Below are 22,800 nucleotides of genomic sequence, written 5' to 3' on the forward strand. Positions count from 1 at the left end.
TTAACTCAACCATAATGAAAAAATTGGAAAACTTACCAAACACACTAAATCATAGAAATATCCAAATAACACTTCACTCCAGCTATAGATGATTTTGATTGGTGCTACAAAGTGCAGAACCTTCCTTCTCTTCAATTAATCAATTTAATACATCGAGTATAAATATTTAAACATTTTCCTTCTCGTCAACTAAGATAGCAATTTGTAATGACTACTTTTTTCTATTGTGCTTAGCATATGAACTTGTGCGAGCATAGTTTTTCATATTCAAAAGACAGTATAAAATATTAAAATATATCCATTTCCATTAATTAGACGAATATATTTGGTACGAAACTATGATATTTATTAATCTTCAATAAAAGAATCAATACAAAAGTTTTAGAGATGATAAATAAAAAAATACAATAAAAAAAATCAGTTGTTCTGAACACAATCTGCTGGAAATCCTTGTGGAAATCGCTTAGAATCAGTACAGTAATTATAAACCATGTAATTCTTCTGCACCCATTTGAGCCTCTCTTGGCTTGTGTTATCTAACTCTTCATTCAACCATGAACTGCTGGATGAAGTTGAAGGATTGGAATTGCAAGAAGATGATGATGATGGAGAATTGGGTATACAAGCATTGGCATTGAAATTTCTGTAAGAAGCACTAAAGGGTGCTTGGCTCCAATCAGTCTTGACAAGTCCTCCTCTTGTAGCCCAATCATCTGCATTCCAAAGACTTGAGTATATCCTCATTGGTTGGTTCTTGGGATATGAAACTCCCATTGATTCACTATTCTTGTATTCTCTAATGGGCGTTCCATCCACATAGAATCTGTTCAATCAACAAAAATAAGAGAACCCCAAATCAAGATTTGATTCAAAAAGTGACATATTTTGAAGAAAGTTTGAATCTTTCTTTAACTACTTACATGATGCGTTGTGCATTCCAAAGGATGGAATAAGTGTGGAAATCAGCAGTAGGATCAAACCAGAGATGGAATTGTTGCTCTCTGTTTCCTTTGCCTTGGCTAAATACATTAGTATGGAGAGTATACGGATCACCACTAAGATTTCCCAAGAATTCAAAATCTATCTCATCATGTGTTGCTCCTTGTGATGACAACTGCAACATATTTCAAACAAAAGAAAAGTTCAATTTCATTTCAACTCAATAAACATGAATAGCTCAAAAATGATTTGGTTAAAAAAAAGTGAAGAAGAAGAAGAGGAGTTAATTACATAGTAAGCAGTTACAGTGCCAGCAGAATTTCCAGGGACAAGTTTGAGCTGCATGTCAATTTTACCAAAGAGATATTCATTCTTGGATTGAAAACCAGAGCCAGAGATTTTGTCAAGTGAGAGAGTTAGGAGGTCTCCATTGTTGAGTATCTTTGCTCTGCCATCACCCCATGTGATGTCAAATTCTTGATCGAACTTGGCCCCAATTGCAATGCCAAAAGCACTAATCATAAAACACATCAAAAGTACCAACTTAGGAGAAGAAGCCATCATTAATTCTTAATATTTCAAAGTTTGTTGGATGAATTAGAGTTGGAATGCTTGGTGGGGTTTTATAAGGGTTTATACCAGCCCACCTCAGAGACAAAGAAGTAGATAGAGCGTGTGGGGTTAGGCTTGGGGAAGTAAAGGGGAAGGTTCAAAGTAAAACAGAAAGCAGGAAAAAAAGATTGAGCTGGAAACAGGATAAAAATGATGCCATCAAAGCTAAGTGACAGCCCATAGATGGTCAGTTTCTCCAACCTTCACATTTTTTTAATCTTTTTTAAAAAAAAATAAAAACCTACACAAATCTTTGTTTAGAAGTTGGTGCGTATAAATACGTTCAGATATATGTATCTGAAGATATATAAGGTCAAAATTAGATATAATTTATTTTAGATATAATGTATCCAAGTGAATTCGCATGTATCTAGGATATATAAACAAATCCCGCTCGCCTCCCTCGTCATATCGCTCGCACACTCTCATATGTATTTGATATGTCTGATACATGCGAATTACACTAAATAGGTGTATCTTCCTTAATATATGACAGAAAACTCTTAATTGATGTTCGATACTTACATTGGAGCTCGATTAAATTCGATTTCGCGACGGATAGTCCTCACTATTTTTGGGGTAAAGCGTTCTCTAACAAAGGCACTCTGTATCTAAAAAAACTCAAATTTGAGACCTCTAATTAAAGATAAAAGAGTATTACCACTCCACTACAATTCTGATTAGTCTCACATTATCATTTTTGGGAACTAGTTCCACTTTAATTGTATTGTTTTATTTATTTAAGTGTACCTACATTGTACTAGTTGGGTGTAGTACCGCCTTAAGGTATTTGACTAGCAAGAGGTTATATCCCATGGCTTATTATCTGTGGACCAACCAGCTGGCCTTTTACAAATTTCAATTCACGATGTGTATCTAATCCCACAGTACTCCTACTATATACATTCGTGTAATATTTGCACCTCCATTGGCCTTTTCATTTATTTGTCATGTATGTATACACTTTCCAAAGTGCATTTGCATTTCGTTCATTCAATATTTTTTTGTTTTCCACTCAAAATTTGATATTTATATTGGAATCTGACTAAATTTGAATTTACGTCGGAAAACTCCATATTGAGGAATAAAGCATTCTCTAATACAAACGATTTCGTACCCAAAGAAACTCGAATCTGAAACCTCTTGATTAGACAATATTTTACTAACCCTATTATCCATATTCATACAACAAGAAGAAAATAAAAGCTCTCCTGCACTATATGGTATTGAGAATATTAGAATTTGTATCACCTGATTGATTTAAAAAGAACTCAAAGTATTTAAATTGAAAGTGAGTCATGTAATTCTGAGCTTGACACGTATTTTTTTGTTAAAATCAAGAATAAATTTGTGATAAAGTAAAATGGAAAGAGTATATTTGGACTAAAAGTATAACAAAGAGGTATATTTATGTCAATACCCAAAATCCAAGCGTGATGGCTTATCCTTTTCCACCGGACAAGTCAGCCTAACCCAACAAATATGGAAATAAAAGTGGAAGCAGTTCAAAATAAGTAATTTAAAGATAAAAACAGAAGTCTTAGTCAACTACAAAATCCCCCACGGAATGATTGTCACATGTACAAGCCCCTAAATACAAAGATACTTAAATAAATACAAGTCTCAAAAATATGTCTCTCGAATAGAACAAAGTAAAAGTAAAGAGGAACAAAAAGGATCGCCAGCATCAACAGCTACCTCTCAAATTCCCTCTGAAAGCCTCGGATGGAACGAAAACCGAGTCACAATCCGGGCTCTAAACCTACATAAGTGTAGTTAGCAAGGAGTGAGTACCAACAATGCGGTACCCAGCAAGTAAACAATTAAGAGTAAGCAAAGCTAATAGAATGCAAGTATTCCTGTCATACCATCCAACCCTCAGACTACAACCTGCACAGAAATTAGAACAGTCTAACAGTTCTAACAGCATAGTATAAATGTATGTGTGTGTGTCAAATCACACCAATCAATAGTACAAATTACGGGAATATCAAGGGTAAACATAATCCACAAATGGCAATAGATGTATGATACAATGTAATGCAATGCAATGTCACGTATAGTGGTGCATATTTGTCCCAATGATACACATCCACTAACTAGCGGGTCGGAACCCATGAGGGTTACACATGGACCATGTATCTGTCAGAACTATTTTCGTTCGACATAAATATCAATAGCCGAAACCATTTTTCTTCGACATCGCCAGAACTATTTTCCTTCAGCATAATCATCACTCGTCGAAACTATTTTCCTTCGGCATAATCCTCAAATTAATTTTATCTCAATATATCAGAATCAATGCAAATAGACAATGTTCATGTAAATCACAATAATGAAATGATATCAACAACAAGTCATAACTCACATCACAACAATCTATCCACATATCCATCTAAATAGATATCAGAACCTATTCAAATAGACAATGTTCATGTAAATTACAATAATGGAATAATATCAACAACAAGTCATAACTCATGTCACAACAATCTATTCACATACCCACAATTAGTCAAAGACTTAAGCATATCTAACACATCATTATAACTCATCAAATTTATCATTTACTACCCCATTCTTCGTTATCAAGTTCAAGTTAATATCAAATAGTTGTCAACCCACTTTCTATTTCTTCTCAACACATAAGACACGAATACATAATCCTACAAATTTAACCAAAGGTTTAGAAATTCAATTGTGTCACGCCCCGAAAGGGTACCCTAGGCGTGGCCGGCACTCGAAAGTCATCTCTGGCCTTCAAGCAAACCACCTGGTCCAGTCACACTTTCAATCATTCACCTTCTCTCACCGAAAGACTCAAATAATGGCATACTGCTCCTATTATAGGGCCGAAGGCCAAACACTATCAATTCGGCGAACAAGTATAATAAAACTATTCAAAATAACAGTCCAACATTCTCACACTCTCGTCTATGAAGCCTCTATCAATAATCTAGGAGGTGCCAATGACAAGCCCATGGCTACCAACAAGCAAAATTCGAGGAAACAAAATAAAACTATAAAGAAAGTCTTGGCATCCTCCAGAAGCTAGGAGGGCTCACCAAGTAGCTGGGAGTGTGTAGATCTTCAACGGTGCACCGATTGATGATCTCTAGTACCTGTCTCTGTATCATGAAACGATGCAGGCCGAATGGCGTCAGTACATGAAATGTACGAGTATGTAAAATGTCCAAATAATACAACATCAGAAAAGGTCAAACCATCTTGGAAATCTCAACTCAGAAGGAAAGAAACAACTCAATCAAGTGTCCTAAGTCTAACGAGAAACGGGTTAGACGGAACCAAATCACATGCCTCTCAACTCAAATTGACTCAGAGTACTATCAAGACCTAAATGAGAGTTTCTCTTATCCGACAACCATCACTTATGAGCCAGTGATAGTATAACAAACTGACGATGTTGCCACATCCGTCTATACCTTGCTAGGGCATGAACGCCTCCCTAATCATGGATTCCATCGATTAGTCAAGTCCTATCATTTCAGGACAATAAAATGAGAAATATCTGACTTTAACGGTTTGATCCCACGGGAAGCATTCGACTTTAATGGTTCCATCCCTACCTACGTTGGCGGCATAGTTTTTGGGGTTCGAGTATGGACTATACCCTTACCCACTTCGGTGCTCGATACTCCTCCCATGACTCTATGCTCATAAGACTCCATCCAATCATCTCAAACAAGCTCTCACGGCTAGTTTCATTTAGAACCTTGCCAACTTATCACCTCTATCCTCAATTCAACTTAATCGAGTCATAATGGCAAGTCTCATTTAGGACCTTGTCCACTCATCAATTCTATCCTCCAATCCACTCAATCAAGCGTAAATTAGATACGCATTTATAACATCCCACAAACATAATAAACCATTCTTCTCCTCATTTATCACATCCTTAGGACTCATCACAACTCTAAGGTTTTAAACCAACAATTCAAAGGGAATAACACATTTAAGGAAAATTGACATATTCAACATAATCACATGATTAAGGAAATCAACAAAGCATATTAACAACCCATCTCCATCAACTCATGCTAACATGAAGGTTTTAGAAATTTCTTAGCTCAATAACATCAACACGATAAGAATCAAAGTAATCGGAGGCAAGACTCATTCAAACATAAACCTATCAAAAAACTCCATTCTTATGGACTTCTAACCTCAAAGAAAGAGTAGGGCACATGGGTGGACTCAACCCATGCTTTGAGTAGCCTTACATACCTTAGAATAGGTTCTTGAATAAATCTTCAATGGCAACTTAAAGTCTTGAAGCTCTTGGAGGCAAATCTTGTTGAAGAAGGATTTGGAAAAGAAGAAAGGGGCTTCTAGGGCTTTTTAGAGAGAGAGGGAGAGACTGAAAATTGATCCAAAATGTTCAAGGCTTGATACATATATAATTTGGGACAATTCCCAAATTGCCCTTTCTCCAAAATTCTAAAAAATAGGATAAAAATGTTCCTGGCCCATTAGTGGCACATCGCGCCATTGTAGCGCCAAGTCGATTAAGCTTAAAACATGCACATCTGTTAGGGGGCGCCGCGCCTGGGACCAAACTACTGAGGCACATTCCTGGCGCAATAGTGGCGCGTCGCGCCCTTACAGCGCCAAGCCTATATTTTCTGGGTTCTGGAAACTAGGCTTGAAAACCATGTACATCTCTTAGTGGCGCATCGCGCCAGGGACCAAACTACTGAGGCTTGTTCCTGGCGTGATAGTGGCGCGTCGCGCCACTGCGGCGCCAAGCCCAGGTTTCCAGCAGTTGCAACACATGCCTGAAATTCCTGCAGCACCCGTCCTTCTTAGGATAGTCATATCTTTTGACTCCGAACTCCAAAAATTACATTCTTAGTGGCATTGGAAAGAAGACTCGACGACATTTAATTTCATAGGTCGTGGACCACCCAGATCGTCGTATTTCAAACGATATCACCGTTAGAAGTTGACCCCTTATACAAACTCCTTCAACAACTTACCCAAGACGAATCCTTTCGGACTTAGCTTGGCTTTAAGGGTCCCTCGTGACCCCACATCACCTCTAACACTCTTTAGTTACTTAAAAACTCATCCTAACTCATGCATACGCTTCACAATAAATGAGTTCGACCCTACACGTATATAATAATGGTCCGAATCTTAGGAAAATATTTTTGGAGGGTGTTACAAATTGCCTCGAACTACTCTTAAATCTAAGCTTTATCTTACGCTGATGTTTCAAATCAAAATAATCTATTCAAATATGAAATCTCAATAATAACACGAGTCTAACGAAATAATAATCAATATTTTTGAAAATCGGGTCGAATTTGACCTCAAAAATTCAATTTTGTAAACGAATAGAAAATCCAATTTATATGAAAACATTCCTTGAGGTATTTAGAAACTAATGTTGAAAACTAATTTGAATTTTGAGTTGAAATCAACTTTCAAACACCTACTTTACTAAATTTTATGTTCTTGAGAAAAACCCCAATATTCGGATCCGAAACCCCGACTCAAATCTGAAATATTTTTTGAAAAATATCTGACTCATATTTAGAAAAGTTCAAATATGAAATTTCATTAAAATGGAGTTAAAATCGACCTTGAAATCTTCAATTTAGCAAACTTTAACTTTACCGAAAAAATCTAAATTATACGCGGTTCATATAATGAAAATAATTGATGAATCAATAAGTTTATTCCAAAATCAATTTATCCAAAACACAAGGATCCTAAATTTACTTTTTCATCAAAAACGGAATTCAAATCGATAAAACCTCAATTTTTCCCAATAAATTTACGGATAACAAAAGAAAATCAGATGAAGAAATCATGAGAAAATATCGAATTGAGGATTGTATACTAACCCTCATATTATATTATATCCAAATATGAAATTTCATTAAAAATGGAGTTAAAATCGACCTTGAAATCTTCAATTTAACAAACTTTAACTTTATCGAAAAATTTAAATTATATACGGTTAATATGATGAAAATAATTGATGAATCAACAAGTTTATGCCAAAATCAGTTTACCCAAAACACAAGGATCCTAAATATACTTTTTTTCATAAAAAACGATGTCCAAATCGATAAAACCCTAATTTTTTCCAAGAAATTTACGGATAAGGAAAGAAAATTAGATGAAGAAATCATGAAAAAATGTCAAATTGAGAATTTTTTATTAACCCTCATATTATATCGAGAACAAATCTGCAAGAATCAGTAAATTTCGAGCTCTAGAACTCCCAATATGCTCAAAATACCAAATGAACACATTATGAAATTTATATACTTGTACAGCTCTATTTGCACCAGAAAATCTACAACTTATATTTTCACTAAAAGAGCCGTAAATCTCTCATACGATAGCGAATGACTCAATTCTTTTTTCTAAATGTCTTAAATAATGATGCACCTATTCCTTCAATCGAAACTCAATTTTGAACTCGTTGGCCCAGACAAATATCATTTCTGCTCGGTAAATAATTATTTCTTATTTTGCGATAAAAGTTCAATCTCTACTTAGCGAAAAATACACCAAACTTTGCAGATAAGTCCTATAATTCATGCTCAAAATTTCAAAATTTGGAATAATTTTTCGATTCTTAAAACTAATAATGAACCTTTTAGCTGTCACAATTTGCTGAAACAACGCCAAAGTACCCAAGAAGCTTAAAAAATCACCCAAAACTTATACGAAACTTCTCAAACACAAACCAACTATGCTAATGACTTGAAAATGATATTTTCAGACTCAATGGAATCGATGGAATTTGAAATCGTGGTCTCCTTGACATGAAACTCAAAACGTCGCAACTAAACTAACTTAGGCCTCCAAATAACTAAAACGAGCTCGGGACTTTCAAATATTACAGCTAAGCCTTTTCTAGCGTTAGAATCACCTACCTAAACTATTAGAATCATCAGAAATTCAATCCGAGCACCCGAACGCCAAATGTTGACCAAAGTCAAACTTTGATCAAACTTTAACTCATTTTCCAACTTCGGATCTAAATTCCATGTTTCAACTCCAAATCTGATTCCGACAATTCTCCTAAACCAACTCCCACATCCTGGAACTGATGGAATCAACGAAATTCTATTCCGAGACTCGACACTCCAAATGACTCCGAAACTCAAAATTTGACAATTAAGCCTTTAAAACTCATTTTTCTAGCAAAACCTCAACTTTTCACAAGATTTTCAAAATCCAACTTTCAAACCCAATCTAAAATGACTTGGGGCAACTAACGAGAAAGGTAAAACAATAATTTTATCAAAAATATCAAAAATGACCTTTAGAATCATTACAATTTAGACCGAAAGTATAATAAGTGATATATTTAAACTGTTTATGATAGTACATGAGTGTATTCGACCCTTTTCTCTAAAATTTTATCACCACACACGCAACAACAACAATTATCAATAGGACATAGAGCATGTTTGGCCATGAGTAAAATTGCTTTTAAATAAAAGCAGAATCAGTTTTTCTATGATTGGAAAACAGCTAAAAAGTTTTCCTTCTAAAAAAGGCAGAAACGAATAATTAACCTTATAAGAAAAAATACTACCATTATTTATACATATTTACCAATATATCCCTCATTATCTATTAGCATATGTCATGATTTATTCGTGGAATAGTTTCTTAATTTATTTTGCTTGATGATTTTTAGTATATATAAATCATCATGTTAATGTTATATCAATATTTAATAATAATAACAACAAAGTACCTATTAATGTCTTATGCAGACCTTATTCTCACCTTGAAAGTGTTGGGTTCGAAAGAATCAGGGCATCATGTGGAAGTTTATAATTGAAAATTATGTCGACGATAAATTACCCGACACATAAAACTATAATGAAAGATATTGGCCTACATATATAAAAACTAATATAAAAGAAAAATTAAAATTGTCAAGAAAAAATCTCCCAAAAATAAAACTCTTAAACATTTATATTGAGGGTGCAATTGTATTCTGCTATGAGAAAATGAATCATTAATTTATAGAGCTCCAAACTTTTCCTCTAAAAAAAGAATAACTAAATATGAAAGAGAATTATATTTTTCTTTTTAATGAAAAGTAAAAACAATCATGATAATATGTTGACTTTTCTTTTGGGAGAAAAGTAAAACTTAAATATGGAAAAAACAAATTAGAGCAAAATTCTAACAATTTTTTTATTGGATTTTCTTGACAAAACTTGATCCGCCTTCTTCACATGCATTATAATCTTCATTCTTCACATAATCTTCATCACTACTCTTGTCATGGGTAAAAATAAAGTTTAAAATATATGGGCTAAAATGGTTTTAAAATATTTTATTTTTATTTTAAAAAATTACAACAACAAGAATGTTGAAAATATGGTTTAAATTTCTTCTCCTCATGTAATTGGACAAAAATCTTCACTATCATTTATTTTGTTGCAAATTGATTTGAAATCGCTTGAATCTGTCTTCAACCTCATTCAACCATTGGATCAATGAACCATGTGTTATGATACCATTTGTTGGGTTTGAAAGAATCATGGCGTAATGCAGAAGCTTACAGTTGCAAACCATGTCGGTGATTATCAAACGACACATAAAATTATAATAAAATGCATAATGTTATTATATAATTTGGTTAATTGGCCTAGCTACATATAAAAAACTAAGATAAAAGAAAATACTAAAACAATTGAGAGAAAATCTCCCTATAAATAAAACTCTTAAACGTCTACATTGTGGATGTTATTATATTCTCTACGATGAGAGATGTTTAATTTATAGAGATCCAAACTTTTCCTCTAAGAAAAAAATCAAATATGAAAAAGAATTATATTTTTCTTTCAAGAAAAGTAAAAGCAATTATAGTAATACTTTGACTTTCCTTTCAGAAAAAAGTAAAACTTAAATATGGTAAGATAATCAGGGCAAAATCCTAACAGAAAACAAGATTGAGGAATTGTTTTCGATAAATAAACAGGCCAGTTATTTCTCCATTATTCAACTACCAAACATTTTTTTCAAACTTGATAGAAATAATTATTCTCTTTGGAAAGAAAATCCCTTGGACATACTCAAAGCCTTTAATTTTCTCTAGAATCCTTTGTTCTTGGTTTTAATCCCCCCTCCAAAAACCATTACTATCACCCCCAACTTTAATCACTATTGCTACAGATTTTTCTACTGCTCCAGCACAATCAAAAATCACTTCTAACCCTACCTATGAGGAATGGCGATGCAACGATCTTCTTATTTTCGTTTGGCTTCGTCAAATAATTTCTGATCCTCTTCTTGGTCACTTAACTCAAGCCTCCTCTTCCTATGATGCTTGGACCGAAATCGAGCGGATGTTTCAATCACAGACACGTGCTCGAGTCATGCAATTAAAATCTCAATTTTAAAATCTTTCTAAAGGCAGTCTCTCCATCCAAGAATAATTTGAGAAGAAACGTGCAATTGTTGATTCTCTATTAGAAAGCTTGTACTTTGTACATGATGATAACTTCATATCATTTGTTCTTAATGGTCTTGCGTCACGATCTAATTCACCAGGTCGTGTGGGAACCTACTCTAATATCTAAGTATGAGAAACCTCGATTTTCAAAACGGTTATAACATGCGGAAGTTTAACAAAATACAAGTTATCGCCTAAAAGAGTTAAGAAGTCGTCATATATTAACTTAAAACTCTAAGGTTAATTACAAGAATCATTCGGACACCCCCAAGGATACTAGTCTAAACAGGTACAAGAGCTTGTAAGAATACAGTGTATAAACAAATCAATGACACAACTCCCACCATAAGGAAGGACAAGTAGAAGGTGTCGGAGATCATCATTGTCCTCGCCTATGAAATATCACTGACCCAGCAATCAGAATATGCCAAGTGGCATAGCAAAAGTAGTATCAGTACAAACAACACGTACTGATAGACATCAGCGGTCAATCCGAGTCCCACCTCATCATATAACGCAGTCAACAAGAAGAAAGCATACAATTAAAAAAATACACCCTCCAATGGAATTTTTGAAATACGGCCACCACTAACATTGTCTAACCAGTCTACTTTCCTTAAGCTTTCACACCAACAACTGACCCTAGAATATTTAGTATCTCACTTGCAAGAGGCAACATTAAGGTGGTCTGGGTCTCTTCTCCACCCTAACCGTACTAGCCTACTATGGAGGAACCTAACCCGTTATGGCGGCGTTGCTATAGAGGGATTCCTCCCGTCAGAGCGTCCTACTCGAAGACAAAATCTCAAAATTCTTTTCCAAGTCCCCCATTAACACACGCACCAACAGGACATCAACAATAGCTAATTTTAAGTCACTAATCTCACTTAACAACACATTACAACACACCAACTGCTCTCCACTTGTTTAACCACAACCTAGTACCTACATTACGAACGCATCTAGCAACATAATAACACAGATGACACCACTAAGGTATGAAAGCTGGTAACACTTGGACCTTCGATTCTTTCATATTAATTATTACACAGGATGGACATGCTTAATTATAATTTTTTCAGTTCTCTAGCATCACACATATAATCAGGATCATTCACAGATAATAGCCACACAATGGCTCTCTCATAGAATCCACACCCAAACTTTTAGTGTATCGGCGTGACATTCGATCCAATATCCACAATCACAAACACAATCAATAATAAATAGTTCACACACTTGAACAACCAAGTAACAAGTTTATTGCATGCAATTGATCACGAATAGTCATTTCACATTCGTACTTTTATTTTATGAATATGCATTACTCAAGTACTTTTACAGAGAGTAGTCAGCATAAACACACACAATTTTACATACATTCATATTCCTCTATACACATCAATAGCCCATAACTTATAAGTCTCAGGATCTCATTATAACCCAATAATTTTTCTACAATTAAACTCAACATAGTCAGCAGTCATTTCATATGGATTATCAAGATTAACATTCAAAGACTGGACCAATACCACTAGTCATAGAAAAATATGACCCACATCATACCTTCCTTCCCTAAACACCAGTAACAATCATTCAGCCATCCAAACTCCATGCCGAAGGCCTAAGCATGAAATCTCCCATCAATCTACGATATAATATGTGTTGGGAGCAATTTTACAACTACTCAATTAAGAAAACCTAGTCTACCTGGCGCCAAGCAGCTAAAGAAGAATTATAGCACGATCTTTGACTCCTGGAAGGAGAAACAATGAAGACAGGATCGAAATTTGTGGAGTGTAGCCTTTTTTGTACTAGAATTCCCTTCCTCCCTTCTCTCTAAGTCTAGAGAAGCCTTTTGAGGATTTCTAGGGTGAGCCTCGTCTATTTTGACACTTAAGGGAAGAAGGATGATGGCTTGTACACTACTACTAGTAAACTCTCGACCTAGTCCCTTACTACAACAAGAACAGTAAAGAATAAAAAATAAAAACACAAGTATTTTACGTGGAAACCCCCTTGCTCAAGGAAGGAATAAACCACGACTTGTCTCATAGGATTTCACCCAGATTTCATTATCAAACAAGGAACAACAAATGATTACAAACTCTTGCAATCCCAAGAATTAAACTCTTAATCCCTCCCCCTTACTATGATACCCTGGAATCTTCAACCACTAAGCAACAATTGTTGCCCACTAAACTAATTCCTTTAGATTAATTTAGACTTCAAACAACTCATCCTAAATAACTCTAGCTACAGATGACAGAATAAGCAAAAGACAGATTCAAAACAAACACTAAGTTCCTTTATACAACAGGACCTGATTTATATGAAATGAGCAAAGAAATGAAACTCAAAAACAACACACAATGACAATCTTGAGCTCCATTGTTGTTCCTTCGTTTCTATTTCTTGAGAGTGAGAGTTATTGCCTTTTTCGGTTGTGAGAATGATGATTTCTTGAAAGCTTATTTGTGCCAATATAGATGAGACATAATATAGGATGACCATGTCCTTTTAGTGCATTTCTATTGGCCAGGAGGCCTGCCACACTAACAGAGCCCGAGCACACACAAAACAGTTATAGCAGTGTACTATTTTATCAGTTGTCACTTTCAGTTGTACAAAGTAATTCAATTCTAACATGGGGTCAGGTCACATACAGATTTCAGTTTGTCAAATCATCAAAACTACAATCTAGCAAAGGAGAAAATAAGAATTCACATTTTTTAATTTTGTCTTGTCGATTCCACTATAGCGGGTCCCATCCCACATGGCTGTGCCACTATGCCGGGAATATTCCCGCTATTAAGGGATGGTGTCTGTCCATGATAACTTGAATCACAAACACCCCACCTAAATAACGGCGATTCAGATCGTTACACCTTGATTCTTCATTTGAAATTTTCATGGTTGTATTTAATATGCGTTCTGGTCCTATCATTTTTGAAGAACCGTTTGGATTTCTTCAAGAAGAAGAAGAACGCTTTGGTAATGATGGTTTAGCAGTTGGTAATGGTAGTATAAACTGGTGGCTTTAAAAAGAAATCAAAGTATTTAAAATTGAGAGTAAGTAATTTAATTATGAGCTTGAAATACATTCTTTCGTTAAAATTAAGAATAAATTATTTGTGTTAAAGTATAATGGAAGAGGTATATTTGGACCGAAAATATAATGAAAAAATCATATTTAGATCGAGAGCATAACGAAAAATATATTTAAATTATTTTCGATAATACATGAGTATATTTGACCTTTTAGGTAAAACCTTTATCACCGCACACACTCAACCACAACAATTATCACGGCGACGGAGAGCCTATTTGGCATGAGTAAAATTATTTTTAAATAGATGTTGTGATTCGGGGAGAAACTAACAATGATAAGTCAAGTCTAAATATTTCTACTTTTCTCCTGCCTTCTCAAGACAAGAATTTAAATTGATCGCAAATTCATGTTCATTCTATTGTAGCAAAAGAACTGTAATAGCATAATATTTCATATCCAAAACACAAAGTACAAAAGAATAGATTTATTTCACGGTTTATATAAATTTAGTACAAAACTAAATTACTTCTAATCCTCAATAATTAATGCATCTTCTACTGGTTGGTACATAACAATAAAAGAATCAATACAATAGTTTTAGAGATCAAAATAAAAGAATACAATATTTTTCACAATAAATGCTCAACTATTCTGAACACAATCTGCTGGAAATCCTTGTGGAAATCGCTTGGAATCACTGCAGTAATTATAAACCATGTAATTCTTCTGCACCCATTTGAGCCTCTCTTGGCTTGTGTTATCTAACTCTTCATTCAACCATGAACTGCTGGATGAAGTTGAAGGATTGGAATTGCAAGAAGATGATGATGATGGAGAATTGGGTATACAAGCATTGGCATTGAAGTTTCTGTAAGAAGCACTAAAGGGTGCTTGGCTCCAATCAGTCTTGACAAGTCCTCCTCTTGTAGCCCAATCATCTGCATTCCAAAGACTTGAGTATATCCTCATTGGTTGGTTCTTGGGATATGAAACTCCCATTGATTCACTATTCTTGTATTCTCTAATGGGCGTTCCATCCACATAGAATCTGTTCAATCAACAAAAATAAGAGAACCCCAAATCAAGATTTGATTCAAAAAGTGACATATTTTGAAGAAAGTTTGAATCTTTCTTTAACTACTTACATGATGCGTTGTGCATTCCAAAGGATGGAATAAGTGTGGAAATCAGCAGTAGGATCAAACCAGAGATGGAATTGTTGCTCTCTGTTTCCTTTGCCTTGGCTAAATACATTAGTGTGGAGAGTATAAGGATCACCACTAAGATTTCCCAAGAATTCAAAATCTATCTCATCATGTGTTGCTCCTTGTGATGACAACTGCAACATATTTCAAACAAAAGAAAAGTTCAATTTCATTTCAACTCAATAAACATGTATAGCTCAAAAATGATTTGGTTAAAAAAAAGTGAAGAAGAAGAAGAAGAGGAGTTAATTACATAGTAAGCAGTTACAGTGCCAGCAGAATTTCCAGGGACAAGTTTGAGCTGCATGTCAATTTTACCAAAGAGATATTCATTCTTGGATTGAAAACCAGAGCCAGAGATTTTGTCAAGTGAGAGAGTTAGGAGGTCTCCATTGTTGAGTATCTTTGCTCTGCCATCACCCCATGTGATGTCAAATTCTTGATCGAACTTGGCCCCAATTGCAATGCCAAAAGCACTAATCATAAAACACATCAAAAGTACCAACTTAGGAGAAGAAGAAGAAGCCATCTTTAATTCTTAAGATTTCAAAGTTTGTTGGATGAAATAGAGTTGGAATGCTAGGTGGGGTTTTATAAAGATTTATACCGCCCCATCTCAGTAGGTAGAGCGTGTGGGGATAGGCTTGAGAAAGTAAAGAGGAAGGTTCAAAGTAAAACAGAAAGCAGGAAAAAAAGATTGAGCTGGATAACATGAAAAAAAGTGATGCCATCAAAGCTAAGTGACAGCCCATATACATCCCTTGCACCATCATTTTCATTGGAGTTGGTTCAACTTATGTATTGTTTCCCTTTCTTATTCAAGTGTATCTGTACATTGTACTAGTTGGGTGTAGTACCGCCTTAAGGTATTTGACTAACAAAAGGTTTTATGCAGTGGCTATAAAAATCTGTCGACCAACCAGCTGTCCTTCTACAAATTTCAATTCAGTATGTGAATCTGTCGACCACAGTACTACTACATTCGTCTAATTTTTGCACCTCCATTGGCCTTTTCATTTATTTATCATGTACACTTTCAAAAGGGCATTTGTATTTAGTTCATTCAATATTTTATTTATCAGGTACACTTTCCAAAGGATATTTGCATTTAGGGGCTGTTTGACAGAATATATTAACAAAAATAATACATATATTAATTTTATGTGTTAGTAATATATCTTATTTGGTGCACTTTCTCAGGGAGTTTGAATTCAAAGAGGCAACAAAACTAATCAAAAATTTCAAAAGGGAAAACAATTTGGGGATGAAATTAAAAGGGTTCGCATTTTTCAAGTTTTTTCCCGCCGACCTCGCTATTGGCTGGCATACCGCTATAGCGGTGCTGCCATGGTAGTAATATTTCTGCTATGGTGGGATGACGTCAGCCCGATTCAAATCTTAGATTTCAAAATTTTATCGTGCCATCCCAACTTTCAATTAGCAACAAAATTAAAAAAAAATTGGGACTCCACACGAGGTGCCTTTCCTAATAATGATGGTTCAGATCGTTACACTATTCTTACAAGTTTCAACACTAGGAATTTTTCATCAGATTGATTGTGTAAATTAGCATAAATTCTTTCAACACCTTCTACTTTGTAAGATAAGTTGAATGAAGTAGTGGTCAAAACAAATTGACGAATAGGAAAAAAAATTAGATTTTTCAATCAATAAATAAATTGACTCTTTAAACTTATTATTTTTGTTATATTTTACAAATTCGGATGAAATAGCACAAATATTATTAAAACAGAAGAAATTGTTGGATAATAATTGACCAGATATTGCATTTGTTGCTTTACAAAAAACTCTCAGAAAATTAATAAGTTCATTTGCCTCTTTCTAATCATCCTTACAAAGTTTTAAATTTGAGTCTGCAGAGCATTAAAAATTAATTGTATAGGTATTTGATAAACAAAACCAATTTCAAATAAAAATCTCATCTAGAAGGCACTTTTTTTGAAAATTTTCTAAATTTAAGATCACATTCTATACAATAATTTTTAAATTCTATAATTCTAATTTTTATTTTAGCTTTAAAAATCCAACTACAAACAATTCTAATTTCATGACAAGAATCTACAAATACAAAAACACCATGTTTTACTACTAGATTATAAATATGTGCAACACACCTATTATGAAAATCATCATCTTAATTGGACAAAATCTAATTTTTAAAAAATTAACAGATTTCAAATTATTAAAAGCATTATTTAAAGTGACACCCATTATTTTATCACATAGTTCCAAATATTGTAAAATACCTCTTATTGTAGTAGCTATATATAATAGCTAGTTTTACTCTCTTCAACATATTTATAGCCTATAATTCTTTTTTTTGCATATTCATTTCATAATCATTTCAATGGATAGTAATAGTAAAATAAACATTATCATTAGGACAACGATCCATATCAGAAGTAATAGACACTCTAGCATCAAAATATACAAATAAGCAACAAAAATAATGACAATATTCTGCTTGATATATAAAAATATCATTTTTTTTTAATTGTATTTCTTGACAAATCTTGAAAAGAGGGGTTATATACCTGCCTAATATAATGAATAAAATCAGGACATGAAGAAAAATCATAAAGCAAACCAACCACAAACAACGGTCATTTTAGCCAACTCTTCACAATCTCTTCTTTACTATGTGTGCACTGCGCTCTTGGGCTAGCCGAGTTAGACATGTTTAGCGACCTAAGATCCTTCGAATATGGGTGTATCATATATATTTTTTAGCCCTAGTGACAGCTTATAGATGATCAAAACCTTTATTATACAATTTCAAATATTTAGTTAGGAGCCCTGTCCCACCATTCAATCCTTAGTCAAACATCTCATGACTTTCTTATATTTTATGTATGTAGGAGTAGTTTTTTTTCTTATTTTGTTTCAAAAATTGTCAAATTAAAGATCTTTTCAAACGTACAGTTTTTGCGGTACCCTTAGAATAGATAAAGAGGAAAGATCACTTTCTTGCTATAATAATGTAGCCAAACTAGTAGGGATGTCATTTAGTTCTGGGTGCTTCTTCATCTAACTGTTCCTTAAAATTAGTAAAACATCTATTTAATATTTCGTGGTGTAATTCATTTTCGGAATTAGATTCTAGAGCCGTGGGACGTGAAATAAATGAAGTTTTATCAACATGAATATAATTGTCGGTATTAATTCTAAATTTAGGTTGCGAAAATTGATTTTTTATCACTATTTTTTGTATACGTGATTCATATTTAAAGTTTAAAATAACTAAAATATTTATTAAAAAGACAAGCAAGATAAATATAAAAAATTAGTAAGTAAACAAATAGAGAAATGAAAGTTGAAACGAATGTATCGAATGTCTGCATAAAAGAAGATGTATATAATCAAAAATCGGAATGGAAAGACGCCAATTGAAGCTTGCAGATTGCTTTAAAAAATCTCATAACTCCAATTAGCCAATAGCACAAAAACAAAATTTATAATTGAGAAGAGAGATTGAGACTTAGAGAATATGTAATAGAGTAATTAGATTGTTTGTGAATTTGTGAGAAAAATAGAAGAGAATATATTTATAGTGTATGGGGGTTTTAGACGGGTATGGAGTGTTTTGGGGAAAGGGACCGCTGTTTCTAGCCGTTGGTGGGCCCCTGCAATGGCTTGTAACCATTACTAAATAAAAACTATGTAGACTTTATCTAAATTTCATAGTGAAAAAGCTTAATTATAATATATTCCCCATTTTTTTTAAAATTATCCAATTTTCCTTTTTTTCATATTTCTGATACATTACTTATTTTGCTGATACATCAGTTTTTGGGTGTAGAATAATTAATGTTGTTGAGTTATATATGAATAGTAACGTAATTTAAGTACGATTTGTTGTTTCAATAAATTACCGTGCTAATTAAGAAAAATAATCCTTAAAAAAGGTAACAGTTATGAAGAGAAATAAAAACTCAAAAAACAGAGCATAACTACGAACAAAAAATTCAATCCAAAATTCAATTTTCATCAAGCGAATCGAGATGAATATCGCGATACTACTGAGACATTCTGGGGTTTAGCAATCCGAGGTGAAGCACTAAAGCTTGATATATGAGAATCTGATACATAAACAAGATATATCAGAAATATTAAAGCTTGATACATGAAAATTTGTTACAAAAACAAGATGTATCAGAATCATTAAAGCTTGATACATGAGAATATGAACAAAAACAAGATGTATCAGAAGCAGTATAGCTTGATACATGAAAATCTGATACATAAACAAGATGTATCAGAATCATTAAAACTTGATACATGAGAATCTGATACATAAACAAGATGTATCAAAATCATTAAAACTTGATACATGAGAATCTGATACAAAAATAAAATGTATCAGAAGCAGTAAAGCTTGATACATGTAAATCTGATAAATAAACAAGATGTATCAGAAATATTAAAGCTTGATACAAGAAAATCTGTTATAAAAACAAGATGTATCATAATCATTAAAGCTTGATACAAGAGAATATGAACAAAAACAAGATGTATTAGAAGCAGTATAGCTTGATACATGAGAATCTGATACATAAACAAGATTATCAGAATCATTAAAACTTGCTAAATGAGAATCTGATACATAAATAAGATGTATCAGAATTATTAAAACTTGATACATGAGAATCTAATACAAAAATAAGATGTATCAGAAGCAGTAAAGCTTGATAATGAAAATTTGATACATAAACAGGATGTATCAAAATTATTACATCTTGATATATGAAAATCTGATACATAAACAAGATGTATCAGAAACACCAAAGCTTCATACATGGGATTCTGATACATAAACAATATGTATCAGAAGCATTAAAAATGATACATGAAAATTTGATACACAAACGAGATGTATCAGAAGCAAACAAATTTGATACATGAGAATATGATACAAAAACAAAATGTATCATAATCATTAAAACTTGCTAAATGAGAATCTGATACATAAACAAGATGTATCAAAAGCAGTCGAGTTTGATACATAAGAATATAATACATAAAATTTCATCTTATATTCGAGTTTGATATATGAGAAAAACTTAAAAGTCTGCTAAATTGTTGAATAGCCAAAAAAATATTTACTATTGGTGCAAAAATATAATTGTACATTCTACTACTACAAAATTCAAAAAAAAAACTTACTCGACGTCCATCAGTTCTCCTTGACTAAGAGAGATGAAATATCTCTTAGATTTTTTTGGATCGTCGTTTTCGCTAACATAACCATCATTGACCTTCCGACAATCATAAATCCACAATAGTGCGACATTTATTGAATGGAAGAATTCGGCATGTAGTCCAGTAGTTGGAATAGAAATTTCATCACTAAGATATTCAGCAAAAATAGCCAGGAAAATCGCTGGAGATCCTTGTGGAAATCGCTTGGAATCACTGCAGTAATTATAAACCATGTAATTCTTCTGCACCCATTTGAGCCTCTCTTAGCTTGTGTTATCTAACTCTTCATTCAACCATGAACTGCTGGATGAAGTTGAAGGATTGGAATTGCAAGAAGATGATGATGATGGAGAATTGGGTATACAAGCATTGGCATTGAAGTTTCTGTAAGAAGCACTAAAGGGTGCTTGACTCCAATCAGTCTTGACAAGTCCTCCTCTTGTAGCCCAATCATCTGCATTCCAAAGACTTGAGTATATCCTCATTGGTTGGTTCTTGGGATATGAAACTCCCATTGATTCACTATTATTGTATTCTCTTATGGGCGTTCCATCCACATAGAATCTGTTCAATCAACAAAAATAAGAGAACCCCAAATCAAGATTTGATTCAAAAAGTGACATATTTTGAAGAAAGTTTGAATCTTTCTTTAACTACTTACATGATGCGTTGTGCATTCCAAAGGATGGAATAAGTGTGGAAATCAGCAGTAGGATCAAACCAGAGATGGAATTGCTGCTCTCTGTTTCCTTTGCCTTGGCTAAATACATTAGTGTGGAGAGTATAAGGATCACCACTAAGATTTCCCAAGAATTCAAAATCTATCTCATCATGTGTTGCTCCTTGTGATGACAACTGCAACATATTTCAAACAAAAGAAAAGTTCAATTTCATTTCAACTCAATAAACATGTATAGCTCAAAAATGATTTGGTTAAAAAAAAGTGAAGAAGAAGAAGAAGAGGAGTTAATTACATAGTAAGCAGTTACAGTGCCAGCAGAATTTCCAGGGACAAGTTTGAGCTGCATGTCAATTTTACCAAAGAGATATTCATTCTTGGATTGAAAACCAGAGCCAGAGATTTTGTCAAGTGAGAGAGTTAGGAGGTCTCCATTGTTGAGTATCTTTGCTCTGCCATCACCCCATGTGATGTCAAATTCTTGATCGAACTTGGCCCCAATTGCAATGCCAAAAGCACTAATCATAAAACACATCAAAAGTACCAACTTAGGAGAAGAAGAAGAAGCCATCTTTAATTCTTAAGATTTCACAGTTTAGCCCAGACCCTGCTGAAAAATGTGAGCAACTTGAGTTTAGTTTGTTGGATGAATTTGAGTTGGATGCTAGGTTGGGTTTTATACCAGCCCACCTCAGTAACAAAGAAGTAGCTAGAGCGTGTGGGGATAGGCTTCAGGAAATAAAGAGGAAGGTTCAATTTGATTGGTCAGAACATGTCACATAGACATGTGACATTATTCTAGTGGCTCATTTAATTTGATTTAGATTGCCACATAACTTTGACATGTGACATGATTTTAGTGGCTTATTTAATTTGACTTGGATTGCCACCTAACTTTGACATGTGGCATGATTTTAGTGGCTTATTTAATTTGACTTGGATTGCCACCTAATTTTGACATGTGGCATGATTTTAGTGGCTTATTTAATTTGACTTGAATTGCCACTCAATTTTGACATGCGACATGATTTTAGTGGCTTATTTAATTTGACTTGGATTGCCACCTAACTTTGACATGTGTTGTGATTTTAGTGGCTCATTTAATTCGACTTGGATTGCCACATCATTTTGACTATTTTCTTGAATTTAATATAGTCTAAATTAATTTACGAATTTAAATCCAATATAATTCTAATGTTTACAGAGATGTATAAAACATCATTAGCTATTTTATTATGAATTCTCATAATATAAATATTATGACCGTCATACACTTTGTAAAGAAAATTAATGAATTTTCATAAATACCGACACTTTGCTGTTGATTTATCATACATGGCTATAGTTTTGTTAATTACGATACATAACTGCAGTTCTAATGTTCGCTATAATACAACTTTCTAAAATATCAGTATATTAGTGTATTTTCATTTTTTTGAGTAAATATATCGTTCTATTTCGATGTATCCATTTACTCAATTTAATTGGATATACTATATCTATTCAGACAACTTAATTGTATCAACATTTGATCAATGAAGTATAAATATTTCGACTTTTCTCCTGCCTTCTCAAGACAGGAATTTAAAATGATGCAAATTCATGTTCATTCTATTGTAGCAAAAGAACTGTA

At 33.5% G+C, this 22,800-nt stretch overlaps 2 protein-coding genes and 1 pseudogene across 3 annotated transcripts; all 3 read right to left on the bottom strand.

Moving 5' to 3' along the window:
- Nucleotides 1-324: 324 nt before the first annotated feature.
- LOC129896721 (probable xyloglucan endotransglucosylase/hydrolase protein 23) lies at nt 325-1,536 on the bottom strand. Its single transcript, XM_055972674.1, has 3 exons — nt 1,231-1,536; nt 921-1,114; nt 325-823 (listed from the first exon to the last, which is right to left on the bottom strand). Exons 1-3 carry the CDS (start codon nt 1,501-1,503, stop codon nt 418-420), a joined length of 873 nt encoding a protein of 290 aa, XP_055828649.1. The 5' UTR covers nt 1,504-1,536; the 3' UTR covers nt 325-417.
- A 12,996-nt stretch (nt 1,537-14,532) lies between these two features.
- LOC129896209 (probable xyloglucan endotransglucosylase/hydrolase protein 23) lies at nt 14,533-15,834 on the bottom strand. The gene is made up of 3 exons (XM_055972064.1): nt 15,522-15,834; nt 15,209-15,402; nt 14,533-15,111 (listed from the first exon to the last, which is right to left on the bottom strand). The coding sequence occupies exons 1-3, from the start codon at nt 15,795-15,797 to the stop codon at nt 14,706-14,708; spliced, it is 876 nt and encodes a 291-aa protein (XP_055828039.1). The 5' UTR covers nt 15,798-15,834; the 3' UTR covers nt 14,533-14,705.
- Nucleotides 15,835-20,433: 4,599 nt separating this feature from the next.
- On the bottom strand, nt 20,434-21,778 carry LOC129896841 (probable xyloglucan endotransglucosylase/hydrolase protein 23; annotated as a pseudogene). Its single transcript, XR_008768057.1, has 3 exons — nt 21,463-21,778; nt 21,150-21,343; nt 20,434-21,052 (listed from the first exon to the last, which is right to left on the bottom strand). The product of XR_008768057.1 is annotated as a probable xyloglucan endotransglucosylase/hydrolase protein 23 (transcript).
- Between the last annotated feature and the right edge of the window lie 1,022 nt (nt 21,779-22,800).

This window comes from Solanum dulcamara, chromosome 7 (assembly GCF_947179165.1).
Source record: "Solanum dulcamara chromosome 7, daSolDulc1.2, whole genome shotgun sequence".
Lineage (NCBI taxonomy): Eukaryota > Viridiplantae > Streptophyta > Magnoliopsida > Solanales > Solanaceae > Solanum > Solanum dulcamara.

Excerpts from the sequence above, each read along its gene's own strand:
- LOC129896721 (XM_055972674.1), bottom strand. The coding sequence starts at position 1,503 with ATGATGGCTTCTTCTCCTAAGTTGGTACTTTTGATGTGTTTTATGATT. Across the intron at positions 1,115-1,230 it reads GCACTGTAACTGCTTACTAT|TTGTCATCACAAGGAGCAAC; the intron begins GTAATTAACTCC and ends AATATGTTGCAG. Across the intron at positions 824-920 it reads TGGAATGCACAACGCATCAT|ATTCTATGTGGATGGAACGC; the intron begins GTAAGTAGTTAA and ends TTGATTGAACAG.
- LOC129896209 (XM_055972064.1), bottom strand. The coding sequence starts at position 15,797 with ATGGCTTCTTCTTCTTCTCCTAAGTTGGTACTTTTGATGTGTTTTATG. Across the intron at positions 15,403-15,521 it reads GCACTGTAACTGCTTACTAT|TTGTCATCACAAGGAGCAAC; the intron begins GTAATTAACTCC and ends AATATGTTGCAG. Across the intron at positions 15,112-15,208 it reads TGGAATGCACAACGCATCAT|ATTCTATGTGGATGGAACGC; the intron begins GTAAGTAGTTAA and ends TTGATTGAACAG.